Genomic DNA, 23471 nt, shown 5'->3' on the forward strand with positions numbered 1-23471 from the left:
GATGACCTTGGCCTGATCCATCTTGAGTTTGAGGATAACAGGAAAAATGATCGTAAAAGGAGGAAAGGCGTACACAAGATTTGACTGCCAGCTGAAGTGGAAGGCATCAGAGAGGGAGCCTGAGAGCAGTACAGGCGACACTTCCTGTTTTCTCATGTCGCAAACAGGTCAATTGTGGGAAAGCCCTATGTTGCGAAGACAACCCGCAGGACACTCATCTTTAGGGAATATTTGTAGCTAAGGAAGAAAATCCTACTGAGATAGTCTGTGAGATGATTCGGCACCCACAGCAAGTGGACTGCTGCCAGAGTGACGTCCTCTTCAATACAGAATTGTCACAGGCTGATCACCTCCAGGCAGGGTAACCTGGAGTATGCACGCCCTTGTTAGTTCATACAGTACATCGCGGTGATATTGTTGGTAAGTATGTGAACCACTGAATGTCTGTACAGTCCCAGAAAGCCTGGCATGCATTGTGGATGGCTTGAAGTTCCAGCATGTTGATATGGAGAGAGACTCCCTGTTTCAACCACAGACCCTGCACCTTCAGCAGGTCCAGATGCACTCCCCCAACCCAGAAGGGAAGCACTGGTAACCACTGACTTGGTTGGAGAGGGCTGAGTGAAAGGACTCCCTGGCACACGTTGCATGGGGACTCTCACCAGAGCAAGGAGTCTAGGACTAGTGAAGGAAGGCAAACCAATTTGTCCAGAGAATGTAGGGCAGGGCAGGGCAGGGCGGTAGACCATCCTGAGCCACATCTGGAGGGGGAAAAGGCACAGCCTCACAAACTGGACCATCTGCAAAGAAGCAGACGTGTCCCAATAGGCTCGGATGCACCCGGACTGTCATGGAGGGCTGAGACTGCAGACTGAGGCAGAGCTGTTGAATTGCCTGGGAGCGGTCATTCATCAGGAATGCACTTGACCCTGTGGAATCTAACAGGGCCCCACAGAACTTGATTTTTTGAGTGGAAGCCAAGATAGACTGTCTGCTGTTTAAATGAGTCCTAGACAGTCAAGCAAATGCAGTGTGGCATTGACGTGTGCAAGAACCTCCTCTTCAGCATCCAGACATCGAGGTATGAGAAGATGTGGATTCCCTCCCTCCTGAGATATGCCATCATCACAGCCATGCTTTTGGAGAAAACTCAAGAGGTGGAATAGGGGCCAAATGGACGCACCATATACTGAAAATGGTATTCTCCCACAACAAAACGAAGAAACTTCCTGTGGCTCAGTAGAATCATCACATGAAAATAGGTGTCCTGAAGTCCAGAGCAGCAAACCAGTCATCCTGGGGAGGATAGCCCATAGAGTGACTATGCGGAACCTCATTTATTTGATAAATTTGTTGAGGCCAGGAAGGTCAAATATGGGTCTCGTCCCATCCTGGGGGTTTAGTACCAGGAAGTACTGGGAATGGAAATCGTAGCCCCAGAGTCCTGGTGGGACTTCCGCTACTGTTTCCATCACCAGCAGAGAGCTGACCTGCTTGATGAGCTGTGTATCATGAGAGGTGTCCCTGAAGAGGGATTGGGAGAGGGGATGGGGAGGGTGCATGGAGAGGAACTGGATGGCTTAGCCTGATTTGACAGTGTGTAGGACCCAGCTGTCAAAAATAATCAAGCCTCAAGCATTGTAAAAACAGGCCAGCCTGTCCCCAAAAGGATGTGAGAGGGAAGGGCAGAGCAACGATTGGAACAGTGCTCTGGACCAAGGAGTCAAAATGGGCACTTAGCAGGCACCCAGGGAGGATGCGTGGACTGGCTGAGCCCTGAGCCCAACTGCTTCCTACTGTGAGATCTATCCCTCTTTCTGGGGTAGTCATGCTGCTTTGTGGTGGTGGGGCAAAGAGTTATTCACAAGAGTGCTGTGCTGCTGAGCTCCATAGAGGTGTCTCTGCCTGGATGGCATGTATGCTCCCAAGAACCTTAAGCTAGTCCTGGAGTCCTTACAGGAGAGTGAAGCGTCAGTCTTCCAAGAACAAGGTCCAGCCATCAAAGGGAAAGTCCTCAATGGCTTGCTGGAAATCTGATGCAATCCCGAAGTTTTGTAGCCCTCTGCATAGGCCATTACCCTGGTCGAAGTGTCCACAGCAAACACCCGAAACTCCTCATGCGAGGCCTCAGGAAACTAGTCCACAAATTTGGACATGGCTGATTAGTTGAGGAAATTATGCTTGGACAGCAAAGCTTGTTGATTCACGATCCTCATCTGTAAAGATGGTGAGGTATAGATCTGTCTGCCAAGAAGGTACAACCACTTGGACTCTCTGGGCTTGGCTACACTTGAGAGTTGCAGCGCTGGTGGAGGCTTTCCAGCGCTGCAACTTAGTAACTGTCCACACCTGCAAGGCACATCCAGCGCTGCAACTCCCTGGCTGCAGCGCTGGCTGAACACCTGGTCTGCTTGGGGTGTAGCGAGTGCAGCGCTGGTGATGCAGCGCTGCTCATCAAGTGTGGACACACACCAGCGATGTTATTGGCCTCCAGGGTATTAGCAGATATCCCAGAATGCTTTTAACTAAATTACTCTCTTTGTTTTGTTATGCAGCCTCTCTTTGTTTTGTTGTGAACTTGGAGCTCCGTAGCTCCGTGCTCCGGGAGCTGCTTATCTAAAAAACAAACACAGCTTCTGTTTGCTGTGATCAATCTGTACCTGACTGTGAACAATCAAATGAGATAATCCCTGTGAATGAGGCAGGCAGGGAGTGAGTGTTTGCTTGACAGACAGCGGGGGCAGAGGGGAGAAAGGGAGTCCATTGGATGCAGGCTGTTTGCAGTTAAGAATTAAGGGTAAGGGTTTGGGAACATTTTCTGATTTTGCAAGGCAGGAAGCTAACACACAGTGTTGGCTCCAAAAATCCACTCTCTCTCTCTCCCCCGCTTCCTGTCACACTACACCCCACCCCACCCCCCTCTTTTGAAAAGCATGTTGCTGCCACTTGAACGCTGGGATAGCTGCCCATAATGCATCACTCCCAACAGCGCTGTAAATGCTGCAAATGTGGCCACACACCAGCGCTGGTAGCTGTGAGTGTGGCCACACACCAGCGCTTTCCCTACACAGCTAGATGACCAGCGCTGTAAGCTCCCAGCGCTGCAACTCTCAAGTGTAGCCAAGCCCTCTGTCTTTTGGGGTGGACTTGAATCTGTGCTGTTGGGCCCTTCCGTTCACCAGTGAATTTGGTGCTGGATGGAAATAGAACCCCTCAGATCCCTTTATCAGGGCAAAATAGCACTTCTCAGTTCATTTAGGCCAGGGGTGCAGGGCTGACGAGAGGTACAAATTATCGGGGCCTGGAAGGGGGCCCGGCCTCCCCGGCCCTGTTTAGCTGGTCCGCTCTTGCTGCGGGACCCGACATTTTTTTTTCATCGGGGCCTGAACCTGCTCTCGGCAACCCTGCAGGGTTTGGCAACCTTTGGCACGCAGCCCATCAGGGTAATCCACTGGCGGGCCATGAGACATTTTGTTTATGTTGACCATCCACAGGCACAGTCCCCTGCAGCTCCCTTTATTCACTAGTTGTGATCATTTTATTTATACTCATTTGACATAATAAAATTACATGAAAAATTATAATTGGACCTAAGCTGCAAAATTCAGAACTGGTTTTCCCTTCTGTCTAAACTTTTGCTTTGAATTCACTACTATATTAATAGCATCAGGTCTTTGTGTACCTTCCCCCTCATATTAAGAATATCACTTAATTATAACTAGTGAATAAAGGGAAAAAGCAAATAAAGGAAAAAAACAAATAAAGAACACATACATCCCACTACTTCTCATTTGTTTGCATTAGCTCGATTCTGTACCTCCAGAGAATGATCTTTTTATACAACATGATTATCTGAACTAGCATATGCTGATATTTGAGTAAATATTGCGGAACAATAAACTGATCCATAACAAACAGAATTATATAACTCATTCAGTTCAGACATTCAGAAGTTGTCACATTAATTTTGTTTACTGCAAGTTGTCAGAGATTTAGTTTAAGCTTGGCAAAATTAAAAACGTTCTTTTGCAAGAAGATTCTTCAGCACTGAGCTCTCTCATTTACTTCTGCTTCTATGAAAATCCAAACAAGGGAAGTGATCCTTTTAAAAATACAAAGAGATGACAATAAGAGAATCACGTAGTATCAGTTTCTGGGAGAAGTGCTGCTCATCTCACACAGCTGTCAGTAGCCGCAGCAGCAGAACTGGGTGAAAATGTCTGGTCAAATGGTAAATTTGCTGGGAAAAAGAAAAAAATAAAAAAAAACAAAGCACTTTTGGGGAGGATGAAACTATTTGCCAACTTAGCCAAATTGAAAAAAAAGTGGGGGAGGGAAGGAAAAGTTAGTTTTGACATTTTCAAAACAAATCAGTTTGGCATTTTGTTTGTTGAAATGAATAGTTTAATTTCATTTCAAAATGACATTCAAAATGCTTTCTTCGATGCAAATGAAATGTTTTTGATTTTTCATTTTTGTGAGAAATACTGAAAAAATTCAGTTTCTGTCTGAAACACATTGATTATTTGTCCTTTTTAATAATTTGAGTTTTTGCTTCTGGTAACTGAAAAAAAAATCAACAATTCACTCAGTTCTACTCAGGAGATCGCTAAACAGACAGAGTTTTGTAGACCTGACAAATAAATTGCATGGCTATCCTTGCTGAATCTTATCCAAACATGCCAGAGACCAGCAAGTCATTCTAAGACAGAGGTTACTGTCCTACTCAGCATAAAAGAGAGGCCACTAATTTCTTTCCTTTAGTATCTCCCAATGAATTTGAATGGTGGTCCACGACTTCATTAAAAAAAAAAAACACCACTAGCATTGCACAAATCCTCCAATTCATCATAAAGACTGGTTACTGATTTACACAAATTTATGGATTACAAATCATAGAATATCAGGTTTGGAAGGGACCTTAGGAGGTCATCCAATCCAACCCCCCCGCTCAAAGCAGGACCAATCCCCAGACAGATTTTTGCCCCTAATCCCTAAATGGCCCCCCTCAAAGATTGAACTCACAACCTTAGGTTTAGCAGGCCACTGCTCAAACCTGAGCTATCCCTCACTCTATAATAAAAACACTGACATGAGTCAATGTTGTCTCATCCCTCGTTCTATCTTGCTCTCCCAGAGGCCCACGCCATTCAAATCCAGTCTGCCCTTATGAGCTAGGGACACTTCAAAATTAGCAAAGGCTCTCTTCTTTTATTCCGAGTCTACAACTCATTCCAATTGTCTACTGGACTTCCTTCAGCATTTGCTAGTTGAAAAGCTACAGTGGCTGCCGTTCAAATCTAATTGTCATAAAACCCTTACGCTTGTGGTTTACAAGTAACCACTGTAGTTTTAGGTGAACTAGTGAATGGGGACAAAACCCAGGCAGACTGCTGGAAGATATAGTATTTAATTCTGATTGTTTTTTTTAAAGTGTGTCTATATTGCTCTAGGTGTATGTACCAGTTAAAAAAAAGAAAAGAAAAAAGAAAGCTACTAAACTGTGCCTCATTACAGCTACCATTCAGAAATTAAACAGCAAGAGTGTTCCTTTCGCTCACCTCTCCTCAAAAGCTTGAGCAAAGAGATAAGATTTGCTACATGCCCTGAGAGCCAACAGAATGGCTTTGATGGGCTAGACAAAGGAATGGAGTGACTGCCAGTGTAGGGGACCTTTCACAGAAGACACTATACCAGCAACACCTCTCCATTTAAGGCCTCAACTCTGAGAAACATATGCTTACCTGATTTGCTCAATAGGGGTTGTTTGGTAAATTGGGGCCTAAACAAAAAGGCACTTCAAATTATCTCAACTACTATAGTACTGAACAAGGAAATTCTCAAATAGCTAGGTCCCATTTTTAGGATTTTCAGACCAAAATTAAAACACTGAATTTCACCCAGAAACCAACTAGAACCCAGTACAGATCATGGAGTGCAGATCATATGGAACCACCGTAACATGACCCCTGGGAACACACACTACAAGGAAGTGATCTGCCGACTTCTGCTCATAACAGAGCCAAATATAAGGCACTGGAAAGCTACAGGAAGAGAAAACATTTATTTTAACAGGGTTTGGGGTCTTCTAGACAACATGAGGCAGGATGATTATGTTCCCACTTACTACCTGGTCAACTGTTAACAGTTAATAATTTATAAGATTTCACAAGCAAGCAGAGAACCATGTAGATTTCATTTAATAAAATCTATGTAGTGGATATTAAAGTAACAGATTGCAACTTATTTCCTAACAAGTCTATTGGATAAACAAAAGGTATTGGAAATTTCAACCCACTCTGTTCTGTACTGTTATTTCTTTAATTGATAATGTCATATCCATACTAATCTGGTGCAACACTAATGCAGGAGTTCTGGACTACGTTCACTAACCTGGGAGGTTTGCTTCATAATTATTTAACTCTTCGCCACTAGGGTAACACCTTTTTTCCTGAGAAAAGCCAATATATTGCCTACCCATGACTATTACCACACATACATGCCACATCTTCCTAGGCTGAAGGACCTTAAGGTGAGACATCAAAAAGAAACAAGTGAAACTATGGAAGCAGGGTTGGGAAGAGAAAGGACTCTCAAAATCCACACGACACCACTTGCAACAATACTACATTAAGAAAGAGGCGGTTTCTCAAGTAGCCAGGTCCAAAGCCTTTTAGGGTTTTACAGAGCAAAATTAACACATTGAATTTCACCCAGAAACCAAAGATCAGGGAGTGGAGATCACAGAATACCACCATAACATGACCCCTGTGTTTCCAAAAAAACACAGATCACTCTAGTTACTCATACAATCTTATCTCAACGCTTTGACAAAATCGCAGTCACTCCAGAACATGCTCCTTCAAATCTTGTGAGTGAAGAGTGTTGCGAAGCGCTAAAGCTTCACGGGTGCCAAATGTACTTGGACACATTCAGAACCACGGTCCCACAGCACTGACAAGTTTGAGCAGATCCATGTGTGACACTTGTACTGACAGTCATCTGCTTTCTCCTAATGGTACCCTGGAGCAATGACAGCAGGCCTGGGAGAGACAGGAGCCTATCAGAGGCAGGGTGAGGGTGTACTGAAGGTACAGGAGGGAATTGGGCACTTCTGGAACAATTGGTGGGAGAAGTGAGTTGAAGCCTGTGGAAGAAACTTGAGCAGCCCAGCTCTATCTACCCCACTCCCTATTAAACACCTCTATTTTGTCCCCTTCCAGTCCTTGTCCCTCCATCTCCCTACAAGCCACTTCTCCTCCCCATGGGAGTTTCATGCTGGCCTGGAACTAGCTGGGGGAGCAGAGCCGCCATTTACCACTTCAAAAGTCAGTGCCACAGCAGCCCCTGCTGGCCAGAAGGAGCAATTGTATGTAATGCTCACAATACTGCTGAAAGCTTGCACTGATAGCTGGAATATGGGCAGACCCCACAGGACTGCTGAGCATGAGTTGTGCCAGGCGACTGACATACTGCAGTTTTGCATGCAGCACTAGGGATGTAAGCACAAGATAGCTTTTTTGCTACACTTCACACATCCGCACTGTGACACCATAGTGTTCAGCGCCTCAGATAAAACTTGTGAGTTTTTAATCTAGTTGGAGTTGACAGTATAATGTAGGTGTGATGTGGACGGCCTCCGGACATAATAACAAACATCCATGGGTTTAAGAACATTGATCCTTCTGGGTTCTGGCTACTATTAGTCAGCATTTCTTCTGAGTATTTAGTCTCCGTGAGTTGACAATTGAAAGGTTATTGAAAAGAGAAACCATGAAGATTTTCTGTCTGATGGTAACATCAAAATTTCTTAACAAATCAAATCACTCTACTGCCCTGCAAAAGGGTTATGGAACCAAACACTACTTTTGTCAGATGTGACTTGAGCTTTCTCCAGTTATTTAATTAGTTGATGTTAACCTGCTTCATCGGCAGAGCAGTGAGCATGCACAGTATATGATGTTGAATCTGGGCGGCTGGAAGAAGCCTCAGGATTCCAATGGAGACCAGTTACAAACTGAACGGATGCAGTCTGCATCACAGAGACAGGAAGGGCTTGCTAATAACACTGGTCTAAACAGAGAAACCACCACCAGTTACAATTTAGAATGGCAGTAAATATGGGTGTGAAGTAAAGAGAATGGCTTAGGTATCCAAATATCAGGTCTGAAGTACTTTGGAGTCACTGCTTTCATTCTTTGAATGCACAGCTCAGCCTTTTACTCTGTTGAGGTACATAAAATTAGGTTTTTGCAGATGAGTGTGTGACTGCACTTGTGTGGTCCTAGAGTATAAATCTTTTGGATGAAACAAACCATAAGTTCTGTCTGCTCCAGGAGACTATTAAAGGTTCACTAAGGCCTTTCATAAGTAGGCTTTCACCAGTGTCTGTAGATAAATGGTCCTCCTCTTGGATTGAGATTGGGATCTCATGGATTGCATGCCAGTCCTCTGGATGAGAGATCCCACAGGTCCTGTTAGGTTCTGGGAAGAGGGTGGGAGCAAGCCTGCTCATGAATAAAAGCCCCTCCCCCCAGCCTAAGGGGAGGAGCCACTGAGCCAGGGACTCAAATAAATACGGGGGACAACAAAAGAAAAAAAACAGGGACAGTGTGCAGGTCAAAGGGTCAGAAGTAGGGAACCTGAAGGGGACACCAAGCAGAGAATCCCGGACAGCACCCACTGCTCCTCAAAGCTGTCAAGGAAGCCAGCGGATGTGGGCCAGAGGAACTCTGCCCAGAGATGTGAACGGAGAGACTAACAGAAATAGGCCCCACAGTCACAGAGCACCCCGTCGGCCAACATCCTCTCCCTGGTGTTACAGATGGGCACTTTGGCCATCACTAGGAAGAAACTGACAAGGAGGTCTCATGACTTTGTGGCACCACGGATGCGGCTGCATCTGAGTACGGTAAATATGTAGTTTGTGAAGTGCTTTGGGATTAATATTTCTATATAAAAATAAACTTCACTCTCCTTGTGCAAGAGTTTGTGTCCTCATCCAACAAGGAAGGAAGGAAAAAGCAGCCTGCCCAAAATGAAGGGTTGGTTTTTCTGATATAAGAGAATCCCATTAACCAGCAGAGGTAAGATTTATTTTAAATAAATCAATACTCTGGGGTGTTGTATTTGAGTAATAGTAACAGCATATGATTTCCAAAGTAAAGATTTTGGCTTCTAGTGCATTGCCTGCTCAAACCCTACATATATTTATCCCAATGAACAATGGCAGATCTAGAACAAACAGCCAGAGGGTGCACAGAGAGTTCATTCTTTCTAGATCTAACCAGTAGCAAAAGGGAATCAAGGAAAAATCCTCAACTTTTGAGAACAATCTCAAAGACCTTAAGAACGAAAAAGGGAGCAGAAGCTACTTCCCAAACCAGTTTTGACAGTAGGAGATTACCAATGGGGCAGGTTACGTCTCAGCAATCTACCTGTACTTGCAAACATGTCAAATTCGTAAATCCTGAACAGCTATAAAAGACTAACTGAAAATTATTTTTGGACGTTTACCTTGTTATGGAGCATGGGAAGAAATGTGAACACTGGGCTGGAGGAGGGGAAATAGCGTAGTCTGCCATTTCTTAAATTTGAAAACTCAAAAAGCAAGACAAAGTTGGAGCATAAGGGGGCTGGGCTCCATGAAGAACTGCAGAAGAGTGCTCTACATCAAGTGCAGATGTGGGGCTTGCAGAGGGGAAGGAAGTTGCAGAATTAGTTAGTGTTGGGCTGGGGACACAGAATTAATTAGCATTTATGTTTCTTTGCAGGGGAGCTGGAAGCTTCTGTGTCATCAGTCAATACAATGCAAATGTACATATTTCTATGTAAATTTAAAATCTACTGTGTTTTTGTCTCAAGATGTTGGCAGGTATGTAGATTTCCTACAGATGTTTTCTGGTACTTTATCAATGTAACTGGTACTAACTGCAGATGAGATGAAACATGACTCATTTCAGCCTGAAAACAGTATTCAGACTTTTTCAGGAACTAAGAAAACTGTGGCGCGGGCTTACTTGTGAGGTTTATAAATCCACCTCCAGATTGAAGGGGTGGATTGAGACAATTTCATTGCCTCTAAAAGTACACCTCTTCTGTGATTACTCTTAATAGGCCAGTCTTCTCTGGAGCTCATAAAACGTGCTTCTGAAGAACAATTTTTGCTTTTGGAATGTGTGCTGAGTCACATATATTATTCTGGAAGAAAGTTCAGGTGTTTTCTGCAAGTGCATTTAGCATTAAACTTTCCCAAGTTATGATTATGGGAAAGTGTTAGCTGAGAAAAAACGAACAGATTCACATATGTGTCAGCTATTTCTGCAACTATGTGCACCTGGCTACATAAGGTTTATTGCCCAAGGCCAGAGGGCCATGGAAGATTTATATATGAGCTTTTTGTCCCTATATTCACAGCATGCCATGTGTAGCGAGGACAAATTTCACAGAATGAAATTAAAGCAGATCCCCCGCTCCCTGCTCTCTTTACATATGGGTATCAGAAAGTGGAGAGGACCAATTATATGTCTTCCTTTAAGGGAGGACCCCCTCATCCTGTTAATTGGCAGATCAGAATAAAAGGTTGAAAATACAAAGATATTAAATTACATACACTGCTTTCTGGAGGTGAGGTGCGAGGCAACCAGTACTTTGAAAGTCAGAAATCCTTGGTCAAGTAACAGTGCAGTTTTCTACTTCTTGTGAACAAAACCAACCAACCCCAGACAAGTTCAGCGGTAGGAAAATATTCTATCTACACATAACAAAGGGGTATGTACCTATTTACCAATGCTTGAAAAATTACAAATAAGGGCATTTGGAGATAGAGACACTTTTCTGAAGAACAGAATGGATAACACATGAGTAAGGCTACGATTTAGTCACAAGTATTTTAGTAAAAGCCACAGGCAATAACCAAAAAGTCACGGCCAGTGACCTGACCATGACTTTTACTAAAAATACCCCTAACTAAATCTTAGGTGCTGCGGTGGAGGGTGGGTGGGAAGAGAGTGCTCTCGTGCTCGCTTCTGCTCTTGGTGCGGGTGCGGGGTGGCCCAGGGCTCCGCCGCCACTGCTGCTCTGGGCAGAGGTGGCCTGGGGTGCCGCTGCTGCTCTCAGACTGCTGCTCTGGGGCAGTGCCCGGGACCAGTTGCCTGGGGCCGCCAGAGCAGCAGCTGGTGTGGCTGACCCCAGGGCTGCCCCAGCTGCTCGGGCAACCCTGGGGTCAGCCGCACCAGCCGCTGCAGCTGTGGAAGTCACAGAGGTCCCAGAAAGTCACGGAATCCGTGAAAGACTTGCAGCCTTACATATGAGTAACTCATACAAAAATATATATATATATTGGTGTTTGCCCTCTACATAGGGATAAGTCTTGTCCATGGCACCTACAGGCAGTAGTGGAAGGGAAAATAAGATGAAAAGCTTCTAATTAAAACTTGTCTGTTTAGTTCATTGTCACACTAAACTCACAACCCCAGACTGTTGCTCCTGCGTGGAGTTTTTGTTGTTTTTGTTCTACTTCTAGGGATCCTGCATTTCCAGTTTCCTAATCATGGATTCTTCTACTCCAAGTTTAAAAGGAATATTTGAAAAGAAAGTTTAAAAAGAATACAGAATATTTCAGAGATTACTACGGCTAAAGGCAAGCTAATGGCTGCTGGGAATTTCAGTCCATTGCATCCTAGAGGTCATTTGATCAACAGCTGTCCCAAGACACTAAGCACCTTACAAATGATTCTGGCTATCCTGGAAATACAAGGCAGGATAGAATAAGTGGGGGAGGAGTAGGAAGGGATGGGTATTTGCCTAATATTTAACCACAAAAGATTTCTAGCAAAATTTATTATACAACAATAATCATGCTGCGAAGAGCAGGAAATTCTCAGCAAGAACAAATTTGTTGCCAGACAAAACCATAAATACTAATTTAATGCATACATGCTGTATAGTATTGTGCGTAGATTAACACAGCTGCCAGACCCATCCTACGGGATCCATTGTTCACCTACAGTGTAGCTGCTGTTTTTAGTGGGTTCACATCTTCCTTTGAACATGTAGACTACAAAATGCACACTGCCAGTGTTAACTGAAGCATGCACAGAAGAGATCAAATAATGAGGAAGCATAAAAGAACAGCCTAGGCTATTGTATGATGACACATATACGACACATCCTTCAGCTGGTGCCAGAAGCAAAGCTGCTACCGTTTGACCAAGTAGAGGTTTTCCTTCTGGGACTGCTCACAAAGCATGATTTTTATCTCATTGCTTCCACCCTAGTTCCTTCGCTACATAAACAAAGGTAGAAATATCTGCAGTCATACATGCTCTGAGAATGTGCAGTATCATTTATCAGGTAGAGATCATTCAGTCTGATTTTTTAGAACGTTATACCCCCCTACTCCCTCGATTACTGTTGTAGTAACTGAGTATTTCTGAAGAAACACACACACACAGACACACAAAAGCGGCTCAACCAAATTAAGGTAAGGAATTATTTTGACATGGTCTATTTACTTGGACAAATAGATTTTACAGTCTATAGAGAAGAATGTGGCAGTAGACATCTTAAAATAAATCCAATTCAGTAGATTTATGTTTTATTATTAACATTTAACCATGACTCTTGGCAAGTAAAATACAGGGAGCAACATAATAGGATGGTTTTCCCCTGGAAGTTATGTTGATCAAATATGTTTCTTCCTCTACCATGAAAGTAAATTTTACTATTGCTGAAGGCTCTTACAATTTAAATAATCTAGTTGTCCTGTTTATATTAACACACGTAAAATCTCAATTTCATGTACCAAAACGTCAAACAATGCACCAAGTTATACATTTTATGTCACACGACTTAATGTAATCCTAAAAGGTTCCTGTTTGGTATTAAACCAGTGCAAATTCATATATTGTGCTTCCACAGAAGCCATTATAAAAATATATTTTCAACACTCAAGGCCCTTATCTTTTCCTCTCAAGTACAGTTTTACAAATAAAGTGATCCACAAATTTGTTTGAGAAAATAAATAAATCAGAATGAGGACCAAGTCATCTTTCCTTAAGTCTCACTGTAAAAATGATGGAGCAGCCATAAGCCCCCATCCTTTTCTACATAACAGTCAGTCTCACACACACACACACACACACGCGTGCACACACACACACAAAATCCCCAACATTTAGGTTGCAAAGTCAAGCACTCAGAAGTCAGGAAATGTCAGATTTAAGGTTGCCTGTGAAATCTTAATTTGGCCCCTTTGTGTATATGCATTATGATGCAGTCTTTATTTACATGCTCATGTACTCTTTTTCATAGACCCTTGCCTCATTCAGTGCACAGGATGGACTTTGCTCAGCTAGAGTTATTAATCCAATATTTTGTTTTATTCTTATTGCTCAATGTGTGGCCCTATGCCCAGTTTACTGCAGATTATTCAAACCCTGCTCTGAAAACAAAATTATTAATTTCCTCAGGGGCTTTTCTACAGCACACAGCACCATAGCATCTGAGTGCTTCACAAAACCTCTGCGCCGTGAGGGGGTAGGACTACCCAAAACCCATTTTACTTTGGGAATTGAGGCACAGAAAGATTAAAGTCAAAAGTACCCACTAATTTTGGTAGTCCAATATGGGAAGCCTAGGGCCTGATTTTTCAGAAAATTTTAGCACTTTATATGTTGAAGATTCTGCTCCCATTGATTTCAGTGACAGTTGTGAGTACTCACCTGTTCTGCAAATCAGGCCCCAAGGTATCAGGCTGCAATCTGGCATTTTATGAGCCTTGAATGCTTGACTTTGCAACCTTAATAATGTTCTTTTAAAATAAGAAATTACACATAAAAACAAACTGAAAAAAAATAGAATTTCCTTCACGTGCCACCATATTGGCACCTACATGGTTCATCAGAAGGAGTTGGAACTTTTAGAGAATCATAAAGACCTCTGCCAATTGGGCTAATGGAGTAACTGATAGCAATAGTAGGTTGTCATCTTCTATGTGGACCACCATTACACAAGCTTTACCAGTGGGTTTCACAGATATTTTATGATTGCAGAGTAATGGTGATTGAGACGTAGGAAACTTGGAGTCCATTCCAGGCTCTGGAGGGACTATGCTCTAGTGGGCACAGACTCTTTTGTCCATTTTCCTGAAGTCTGACTCCTTTTGCCCCATCCTCTTATTTGTTCTTGTCCCGTCTTTTTCTTACAACTGGCTCTTCATCCCAGTCCCACTCTTGATTCCTTAGGCTCCTCATCCCAGTCTCCTTGCCAGCCAGTTCTACTCTCCTCCAGGCTTGCTGTCCTAGTCCCAATCTCTCCCACTCCACACTCAATGCCGGTTTCTCTGTCCTGCTCTCAGTCATAATTTCCCTCCCTACCTGCCAGTAACAATTTAACCAGACTCTTTGTCTTAATATAGTCTTTCCCTCCTCCCCGCTCCAGCTTTTGTCCCCTCTGCATTCGTATTAGTTGGCTTTCTTCTCCACACTGCATGGGTGCCAGCTGAGGGGAGTGGGGGGAAAGGTAACTGACAGCACGGAAGATACTGGCTCCCTGCTTTCAGTTCCAAGGCCTGGTCCCATCCTGAGAAGTTAGGAATAACCATTATGGAGCAAGTCCTGTTGGGACCCCCACTGCCCTGGGCTGGAGCATGTTCAGTCACTCTGCGGGGATGGTGCATCTACAGTCTGGAGAGCGTCAGGAGCTGCGAGAGGGTTGAACATGCTCAGCACTGATAGAATCGTCAGAAATTTTTGCTGTTAATTCTAGCAAGTCTCTACTGAACATGTGTGAATTGTGATTTTTTTTTCAGGGAACATACAGAACTTGGCCGAATTTGGGCACATTTTTACAGGGATGGCAAAAGGCACATCCCTGACAAAGGCCACCTCCCACTCTCCCACACCAAATTTCACATCTCTGCTCCAAAGCATTGAGGCACTAGAGCATTTCAAAGAAAAGTCTCAAAGGTTTATTTTACAAGTATTTTCCCCTAGCCTCATTCCTGGAAGTGGCTGAATAGTTTTGGCTGAAATATTCCACACCAATTCAGCTTGAAAAACCAGTCACCCCGGCTGGAAAATTTTAACCAAAAGAGTTAAAGTTTGGCAAAGACATGTGCAACTGAAAACAATGTATTATAATGGGAAATGTCAGGCAACTTTAATAGGTGGTGCTACCAGCCCTGCCTATCATTAAAGGTATAGGAGAAAGTGGACAAGATAAGCTAAAACATTTCCTTCTGTTAATGGAAATTACATTCCCTCTTTTGAAAGATCTATTTAGCTTGGTTTGCTTTGTTGTTTAAAGGAACTGGTGAACCTTTCCATATGGACAGCCCTGATGGCAGATGGCTTCAACAAAGATACACCCTGAGTGGTTCTAGCATAAGGTTCCTACTCTACCCACCAATGGTGCCTTGAGTCCCCAAGATGCCGGCACCACCTCATGGAGGGAAAGGACAGTTCAGTCTTCATGTCCATTCTGTTCTATGCATTTTTGCTAAGATGGTAATACCTGTGCACTAGGAACACGACAACCAATTTAATGGAACCAACATCATATGATAAATTCTTAGTGTTAGCAACAGTGAGAGTTGATCAAGAACAAGTGCTTTAAGACTTGGTCTACACAAGTGAAATGTAGCACAATTGTTGTGACTGGTTCGATTCCATCAACATGGGAAGCCCTAGCATGGATACGACAACAGCTGACACCAACGCTTTAAGTGCTGTGTTGATCAGACCTACTCTAAAACCTGGTTAGCTAACACGGTGCCTAAAGAAATCGTGGCAGATATATTAGGGCTTCTAGGCTTGCTAATTGTCACTGGGGGCTACACACAGCTCCCTGGCTCCAATCATGTGCTGCCATGCCCAGTATCAGTCAAGGAGGTTTATTTATAACAAAAGTTAACAAACAAATAGAGCGCAGCCTTCAATACCTGGCCCACAGGCTTCAGGGCCACCCCTCCCAGGGGTCTCTGGTGCTCCAGTTGCTTGGAACTTCCTCCCCTGTGCCAGCTCTCCTCCCCTCTTGGAGCTGCAACTGCAGGGTTGCTTCCTGGAGCACTTGGCCCCCTTGCTCCAGGGACCCTTCACAGGAGTTAGCTCCACTCCAGCGTGGCTTTGCTTCCAGGGATCAGCCTGTCTCAGTCCTTCCTCTTCCGAGCTGTTTACTACCAGCCCTTTATAGGCCCAGGTGTATCCCCCAGCCCTCTTTAATTAGCTGGGTGAGGGTCACCTGCTCCAGTCCAGGGGAGATGGGCTCAGTCGCTCCAGCTACCCTGTGACACTAACTTTGTGCAAATTTTTCCTAGTGTAGACAAGGCACATATTATTTGCTATTAGAAGTAACCAAAAATGATAGCTTGAGATACTACTTTAACAAACGGAGAAGCTATGCATACCCTATAGTACAGTATTATCCTTTCTGTCCTTAAGATGCAGAACCACTCAACACAAAAAAAATTTACACAAAGCTGTGCTCAGTGGTGATTCATTCTGACATAAAACTTTCAAAATGCACTGTGGAGGACAAATGCAGCTCCTTACCTTTCTGGTAAGTGGCACTTCAATAGGGACAGGGACAACTTCTGCCAGTAGGCAGCCATAAAATGCTACCATGAAAGCAGCAGGATCATTGTTAGGAAATACGAGTGCTACCTGAAACAGAGAGAGACAAGTTAAAATGTACATTGTCAAAAATCTATTACAGATTTCAGTGTATTGTACATTAAAAACAGCTTCCACATTCCTTTTGAAAAGCTATTAATATTTAAAAACAGCTCTGATATAATGCACTTTACTGTGTTCCACCTAAACTTCCCCCCCGTTATATAGTGGTACAACAATTGAACATTTAAGAACTGAATCACGAGTGAGAAGGAGTTTGTTCTCTCTTATACACATTCCTTTTTGTGAGCATCTCCACTTAGGCACTTGTACTTACATACACGCTGCATTTTAAATTGCTATCAAGTTTCATCTGAGCTTTAGTTTACCAATGACTTGATTGAGGTTCAGCTTTGGAGCAAATATGATTAATGTAATTTTAAACAGAAGTTTTACATCCTACAAAAATTAAATTAGGCTACTGAAAACAGAAATGGGTTAATGTCCATCCAGAGTAACCGAACATACCGTACCATTGTGCCAACTATTCCCAGCCTTATGTTTTGTCTGCCTGCAACAATTAAAGCCTCCTGCAAGTTTGATGAAGAGGTTTTGCCTATGCTCTATTAGGCCAATGCAGGAACAATAAATGCTACAATGAAGGTAGCATCCTGAAGTTCCTACCCTACTCAGATTCCTCAAACTAAGCAAGTTTAGGGCCAAGGCTTACTGGGACAAGAGAACTTTAGAGAATCTTATCTAACATGTGACTTGTTTATTTTTGTGCCAGGATGACGGGTGACTTTTAAAAAACAAGTAGAGGGCATCTAAAACAATTAAGCAAGATTAGAGATGCATTGAAATTTGATGTTCACTTACATGTGCACAAAATGTCTGTTAACAGAAGAATTAAAGTTTGTTTTGAGGCTACTTTATACTAGAAGGAACAATTTACTGTTATAATTTAAGAAACAAGTTTCATTAACCTAACATATTGCATGCATCACCTTTTCTTAGTTTATTTTGGACAGAATTTTTTTTTTTACTAATTTACTTTATTATTTATATTCTTCCCCACGCTTTATTTTTTCCAGCTTAAACAACTAACAGACTAGTCAATTTCTTTTTGAAGTTCTTGTTCAATGCAAGATGAACACTGCAGTAATAACTTCAGAGGAATGTTAGAACACCCTTAATCTTTGGGGAAAAAATTACTTGATACATTTCCATTGCTCTTGTGTTTTGAAAAAACAGTTGGCCTATAGCTTACACTTTCTTCTTCTTCTTCTTCCTTTATGCTGCTTTTCCTGGTGAGGGTTGCAGCAGCAGCAGCAGCATGGAGAGTAGGGAGGACCAGATCTCCTTTTCCTCTGCAAGAGATTCCAGCTCCTCCTGGGGGATTCCCAGAGTTCCCAGGCCAGCCAGGAGATATAATCCTTCCAGCATATCCTGGGTTGGCCTCAGGGCCTCCACCCAGTGGGACGTGCCCGGTAGAGTTCCAACAGAAGCCTCCCAGGGGGCATCCTTATCAGGTGCCAGAACCACCTCAACTGGCTCCTCGCGATCTGGAGGAGTAGTGGTTCTACTCTGAGGCTCTTCCAACTCCTCACCCTGTCTCGGAGAGTAAGCCCAGCCACCCTGCAGAGAAACCTCATTTCCGCCGCTTGTACCCGCAATCTTATCTTTTCAGTCATTACCCAAAGTTCATGACCATAGGTAAAGATGGGAACGTAGAGCGACCTGTAAACCGAGAGCTTCGTCCGACAGCTCTCGCTTCTCCACCATGGATCAATACAGTGCCTGCATCACTGCTGCCGCTGCCCCAATCCGCCGGTAGATTTCCTGCTCTCGGTTCACAAGTGATGGGAAGAAGATCCCTAGATACTTGAACTCTTCCACTAATGGCAGGTGCTCCCCCTCACCTCGAGAGAGGACCATGACCTCTGATTTGGAGGTGCTGATTCTCATCTCAGCTGCTTCACACTCAGCAGCGAAACTTTCGTGTTCGCGTCCGAGATCACAAAGCTTACATTTTGGACAAAGTATTTGTATAGGCTCCTTTAAAACCTATAAAATAGCCCCTGTCCTAAAGAACTCACGATCTAAAAAGGCAGCCTTCTCATGAAGGAGTGGAAGACAGATGCAACTCTTTTTTGTTAAGTAGTTTAGAAGTAGGGCTTAGTGATGTTTTATTTCAGTACAGTGGTGCTCAGTCTCTGGGAGTAGATCAGTAGGTCAGCTGGGACAACTAGCAAATATGTGAGAGTAGATTCTGGCTGGCATTTTAAAGGCACTTAAGGGAGTTAGGGGTGTATTGGGCACTCAAGTGCCTTAGGTGCTTTTGACTATCTCAGACACTAATCACTAACAAACCTGTAAAAATTAAAAAGGAGGAAAACAAAACACATACAGACGTGTATCTAACCAGAGGAAAATGTATATAGATAGTAGATATTTCATAGAACCATGCTTCATTTTTGTTCAACACAGACACTGGGGATGAGTAGCATGAGGTCAGACTTTAAGGAAGAGAAAAGGCATTTCAGAGTATTCCATATCGTGACCATAAGGAAACATTTTTACTTTCATTTAGAAAAGACTGCAAATGTCCACCTGTATTTAATTTAGTGCTATAAAACACTCAGCTATTGTCACATGACGTGAACTCCTATTTTCAAAGAAGTTAAAAAATCTTTTATGGCACTGCAGTAGGGAAAGTGAACAGAATATCTGCTCAGAACATGAGGAGTACAGGAGCATCTCATCTTCAATTTGAAATTACTTTAAATTATAAAAGATGTTGGGCAAGATATTATACAATGCAAAGTATATGCTTTCACCACTCAGTTATAAACATGTAGTTTCACTGGAATCTACAGAGAGTTATTTTAGAATAAGAACTTCAATTGATTCAAATGAAGGGAAGACTTAATGTCTTAATCTTGCTAGAGTTTGAGCTTTAGGTCGGAATCACCAACAAATCCTTTTTAGGGTTAGGTAATCTTAGGGCTCACTGTGCAGCAATTTACTACAAAGAGACAGTTAATATAAGATATACGGATACAGTGTATCTGAACATTCCTCCTTTCACAGGATTCTTTGTGCAAGTAAATTTAATGAGAATCAACAATTTGTCCTACTGTTGCTTAGACTCTGTTGTAAATCAAAGAGAAAGAAAAGATTCTGTACATTGGTATTGGCTAAGTGCCACTGTAGAAAGAGATTTTGTTTAAACATCTGTTTAAAAAGACTCTTTCGTTTGATTCTTTATGTTTTATTTTTAAAAGAAATTTAGGAAATATTTTTGAAAATTCTTTTATTTGGGAAACATTAACCATGCTCATTTTACAGAGGTTAAACAGTCGCCCTAAGAAACGTACTGCATACAACTATACATTTCTTGCATACAGTACAAGGCAGCAAAGGTGTGAATTTGAGGCTCCTGAGGGTATTTCTACACAGCCACTATACACTCCCGGTGGCCTGTCCTATTTCATTGCTGGGTCCACCTTGCAAGGTCCCAGAGCACAGGCTCCAGCCCAAGCCCAGAAGTCTACACAGCAATGAAACAACCTCACAGCCCAAGCCCCGCGAGCCCGAGTCAGCTAGCACGGACCAGCCGCGGGTGTCTAGTTGCAGTGTAGACATACCCTGAGGTAATTTTGCAGAGGTAAGTTCTGGAAGGCTTTATGGATAATGGGTTTTTTTTGAGGATAGACTTGAATGAGTGAAGTTATTTAGTACATCAGGAAGGAAAGGACTTCCAAACTTTACATCTTCATAGAAGAAGAATTAGCCTTCAAAACTCTGTGAGGAAGTAAGGCTGATATTAGTATCTTCCTTTTACAGAGGACAGAGACAGATGGGAACCAGAATGTTTGACACTGAGTGTCAAAATATGGAAGCCCTCTCTGCTCTCTTCCCAACCTCAAAGACAACACTGGAGGATCGCCTGATTGACACGGACAGATCAGCTTAGCTAATCATCCGTTCCATCAAGCATTGAGCATGCTCAGCTATAATGGGTATTCAAGTTCAGTTTCTGTCCTAACCAGTTGGACTACTTGACATTTGGGTAGAGGCTGGGGATAGGGATGTTTGCACAGGGTTGTTTATATGTACTGACTTGCTGACAGAAGTCTTGGCAGCTTCTCAGTTGTACAGGGGCAGAAGAGGTTAATTGATTTGTCCAATTCTACGCCAAATAAGGCAGTGGCAGCATTAGATCATGGAAGTACTTGATCCCAGTCCCACATTCAAAACTCTGATTGTTGCCTCAGGAAGCAAGCTAACACTTACAATTGTCTAAGAATTATGGTGTGTCCAGTTCTGCCAAAGGATGCTCACATTTTCATCTCATCTTAAGCAATGCCTCTTTTGCTTCCACCAACCCAGCAGCCACAAAGTCATTATATTAAATAAGTTTTACCAACTTGACAACATGGTCTATTATCCTCCATGCTCTTTGTATGCAGAAATCTTTGCTAAGAAGACCAGTTGTTCTTTCTTTTATAAAAAAAAAAAAAATTCATGGGAAAGCTTATTGCTGATTTTCAACAAACTCAAGTTACTATTCAGTAAGTATTAAAGCAGATGATTATATGAACCACCACACAAATGGCCAGCCCTTCTATGGATAAAAAGCAACAGATTTTCTCTATATTTGATTTTATCACTTGTCAGAGTGCATTTAATGTCTATTAATAAACCATTGAGATACTTACCCTGTCTCCAGGTCGCACCATTGGTTCTTGTTTTGTGCCTAATTTATGCAGTATATTGTAAGCAACCTTCATACTTCTGGTCCAAAGTTTCCCTAGTAATAAATAATTTGTAAAATTAACTTTAAAATTATGCTTTAAACTTTACTTGTAAAATGATAAAGAAAAAATGCACCTCTAGACCGAAAGGACTAAATAGTAGGAACATTTAGGGTCAGACTTTGCTATTGGGTGCATACATGAGGCTCCTACTGAACCCAAAGGGAATATTGTGGATACATTTAAACACAGATGTTTATTTGAACATTTATCTATCATATGAAGCATTATAATAAAAAAGGAAAATCTCAAGCTCTCTTTATATTTTAAATTAATTTTTCCTTCAGTTCCTTTTCCTATACCTGCCAGGATCTGAACTCTGGGTTCTGTTCTACTGCCTGCAGCACTCAACTGTTTTAAGTGGCTGGGATAGCATTCAGCCCAGACAGAGACAGGTGGCTGTATCATCATTAATTGATGTAGGGCAGACACAGAAAGCTGAACTCCCACCCTGGCAGAACTATGCCGGGGTGATCCCCTCCACCTCCCTCCAAAGGCATGACTAGGACCCATGTGGCACATAACCCAACCCAAAGCCACATGGGCTGAGGGTGCAAAAGAACAATTCCAGGAAGATGCCAATCCCTCCCCAGGCCAAAGAAACTCCCTCGCCAGCAGGAGCCGGCACACAAGCAGTAGGACACCCCTGGACACGGATGATGTCATCAGGCTGCTTTTTACAGCTTTTATTCTGTACAGTCTTTCCCCTTTGCTACTAGCTGTTGCGCCAATGTTGTCCCACAGTGTCTTCACCTCAGCTTCAACTGCACCTGCCGTTTGTGCTCAGCCTCCTTCCCTCTCCCCTCCTCACTGCCCCCCTCCCTTTGCCTTTCCATTAACTAAATCCCTCACAATCAAGACCCCACCCAAATAATTTTTTAAAAACAAGTTATGGCAGTAACATGACATTTATAAACAAACATTGATGGTTTGTATATTGTATCCCTTTCCCCCACTCTTCGTCTGTCTTGTCTAGTTAGACTATGTATGTGCTTCAGAACGGGGACTTCATATTACTTATGGTTTATACAATGCCTAGCATAATAGGGCCTTCTTCCCAGTTGGCCTTTAGGCACCATCACAATAAAATTAATATTTAAAGAAGAGATTATCTTCAACTTTTTAAAAATCACAATTTCTGCTCCACTGGGAACTGAGCAGGTATATTAGGGCTTGTCTCCTGTAGTTTACTAACAGGGTGTGATTTCTAAAGTGCACTAACATATTTCGCATTAATTGGTCCATGTAGACCCTGCTGGTACATACAAAGGGTTCTCTTGTGCTATATTACAGCATACCAGCAGGGTCTACACAGACCAATTAATGCACAACACGTTAGTGCACAAGAAATCACACCCTAGTGAGGCGCATTACCCCACTGTATAGACAAGCCATTGTGTGCCTACAGGATTTTTCCTTAAATACTAGAAATTGTCACCACAACACAACATACCACAATAGAACTAGTTTCCAGCTAGCCACTTCTATGTTAAAGTGAGTCTTTATCCTCAAGGTGTTCCACTCTGATATATTTACAATGTTCAATAACTGTTTCAGAATTAAATTTGACAAGCAAACATGATCAAACCTTAAAAGAAGTGAAGAGAAAAATAGGTAACCAACAGTTTTGATTTCTAAAAGGTGCCCAGTATTAGGGGCTTAAATGGTAATAAACCTTATGAAACAAGTAGTGCAGTGAGAGAGCACCGGAAAAGGAAAAGGCAAAAAGTTCAGAATTGCAAGAAAGAACCATCTTTACACAAAACACTTCCTAACTTGACAAACACAAAGATTGAATAAGTTTTATCCCTTGCTTGATGCTAATGAGAGTTAAGGGGACTCTGCATCCGTAGCCATTTATTCAGTCCATGAAGCATTAATTCCACCACGAGTCTTAAGTTTGTGTTTATGCCCATCCAGATGTCCTTTACTGTATGTATTTGATTCCTTTAACCAATTTTAACTCTCACCTTTCTTTCTTTCTCTTTATGAATAAACCTTTAGATTTTAGATACTGAAGGATTGGCATCAGTGTGAT

At 42.6% G+C, this 23471-nt stretch overlaps 1 protein-coding gene across 7 annotated transcripts in view; it reads right to left on the reverse strand.

Moving 5' to 3' along the window:
- Positions 1–23471, reverse strand: part of DIP2C (disco interacting protein 2 homolog C) — a 474517-nt gene that overhangs the window by 105416 nt on the left and 345630 nt on the right. For all 7 annotated transcript variants that reach the window (XM_039524924.1, XM_039524922.1, XM_039524928.1 and 4 more), the window contains 2 exons: positions 21338–21429; positions 16554–16664 (listed from right to left, as the gene is read on the reverse strand). In XM_039524924.1, the coding sequence (XP_039380858.1) occupies positions 16554–16664; positions 21338–21429 (203 nt within the window). The remainder of the gene's footprint in view (positions 1–16553; positions 16665–21337; positions 21430–23471) is intronic.

The sequence above is a fragment of the Mauremys reevesii genome, linkage group 2, assembly GCF_016161935.1.
Source record: "Mauremys reevesii isolate NIE-2019 linkage group 2, ASM1616193v1, whole genome shotgun sequence".
NCBI classification, from domain to species: Eukaryota; Metazoa; Chordata; order Testudines; family Geoemydidae; genus Mauremys; species Mauremys reevesii.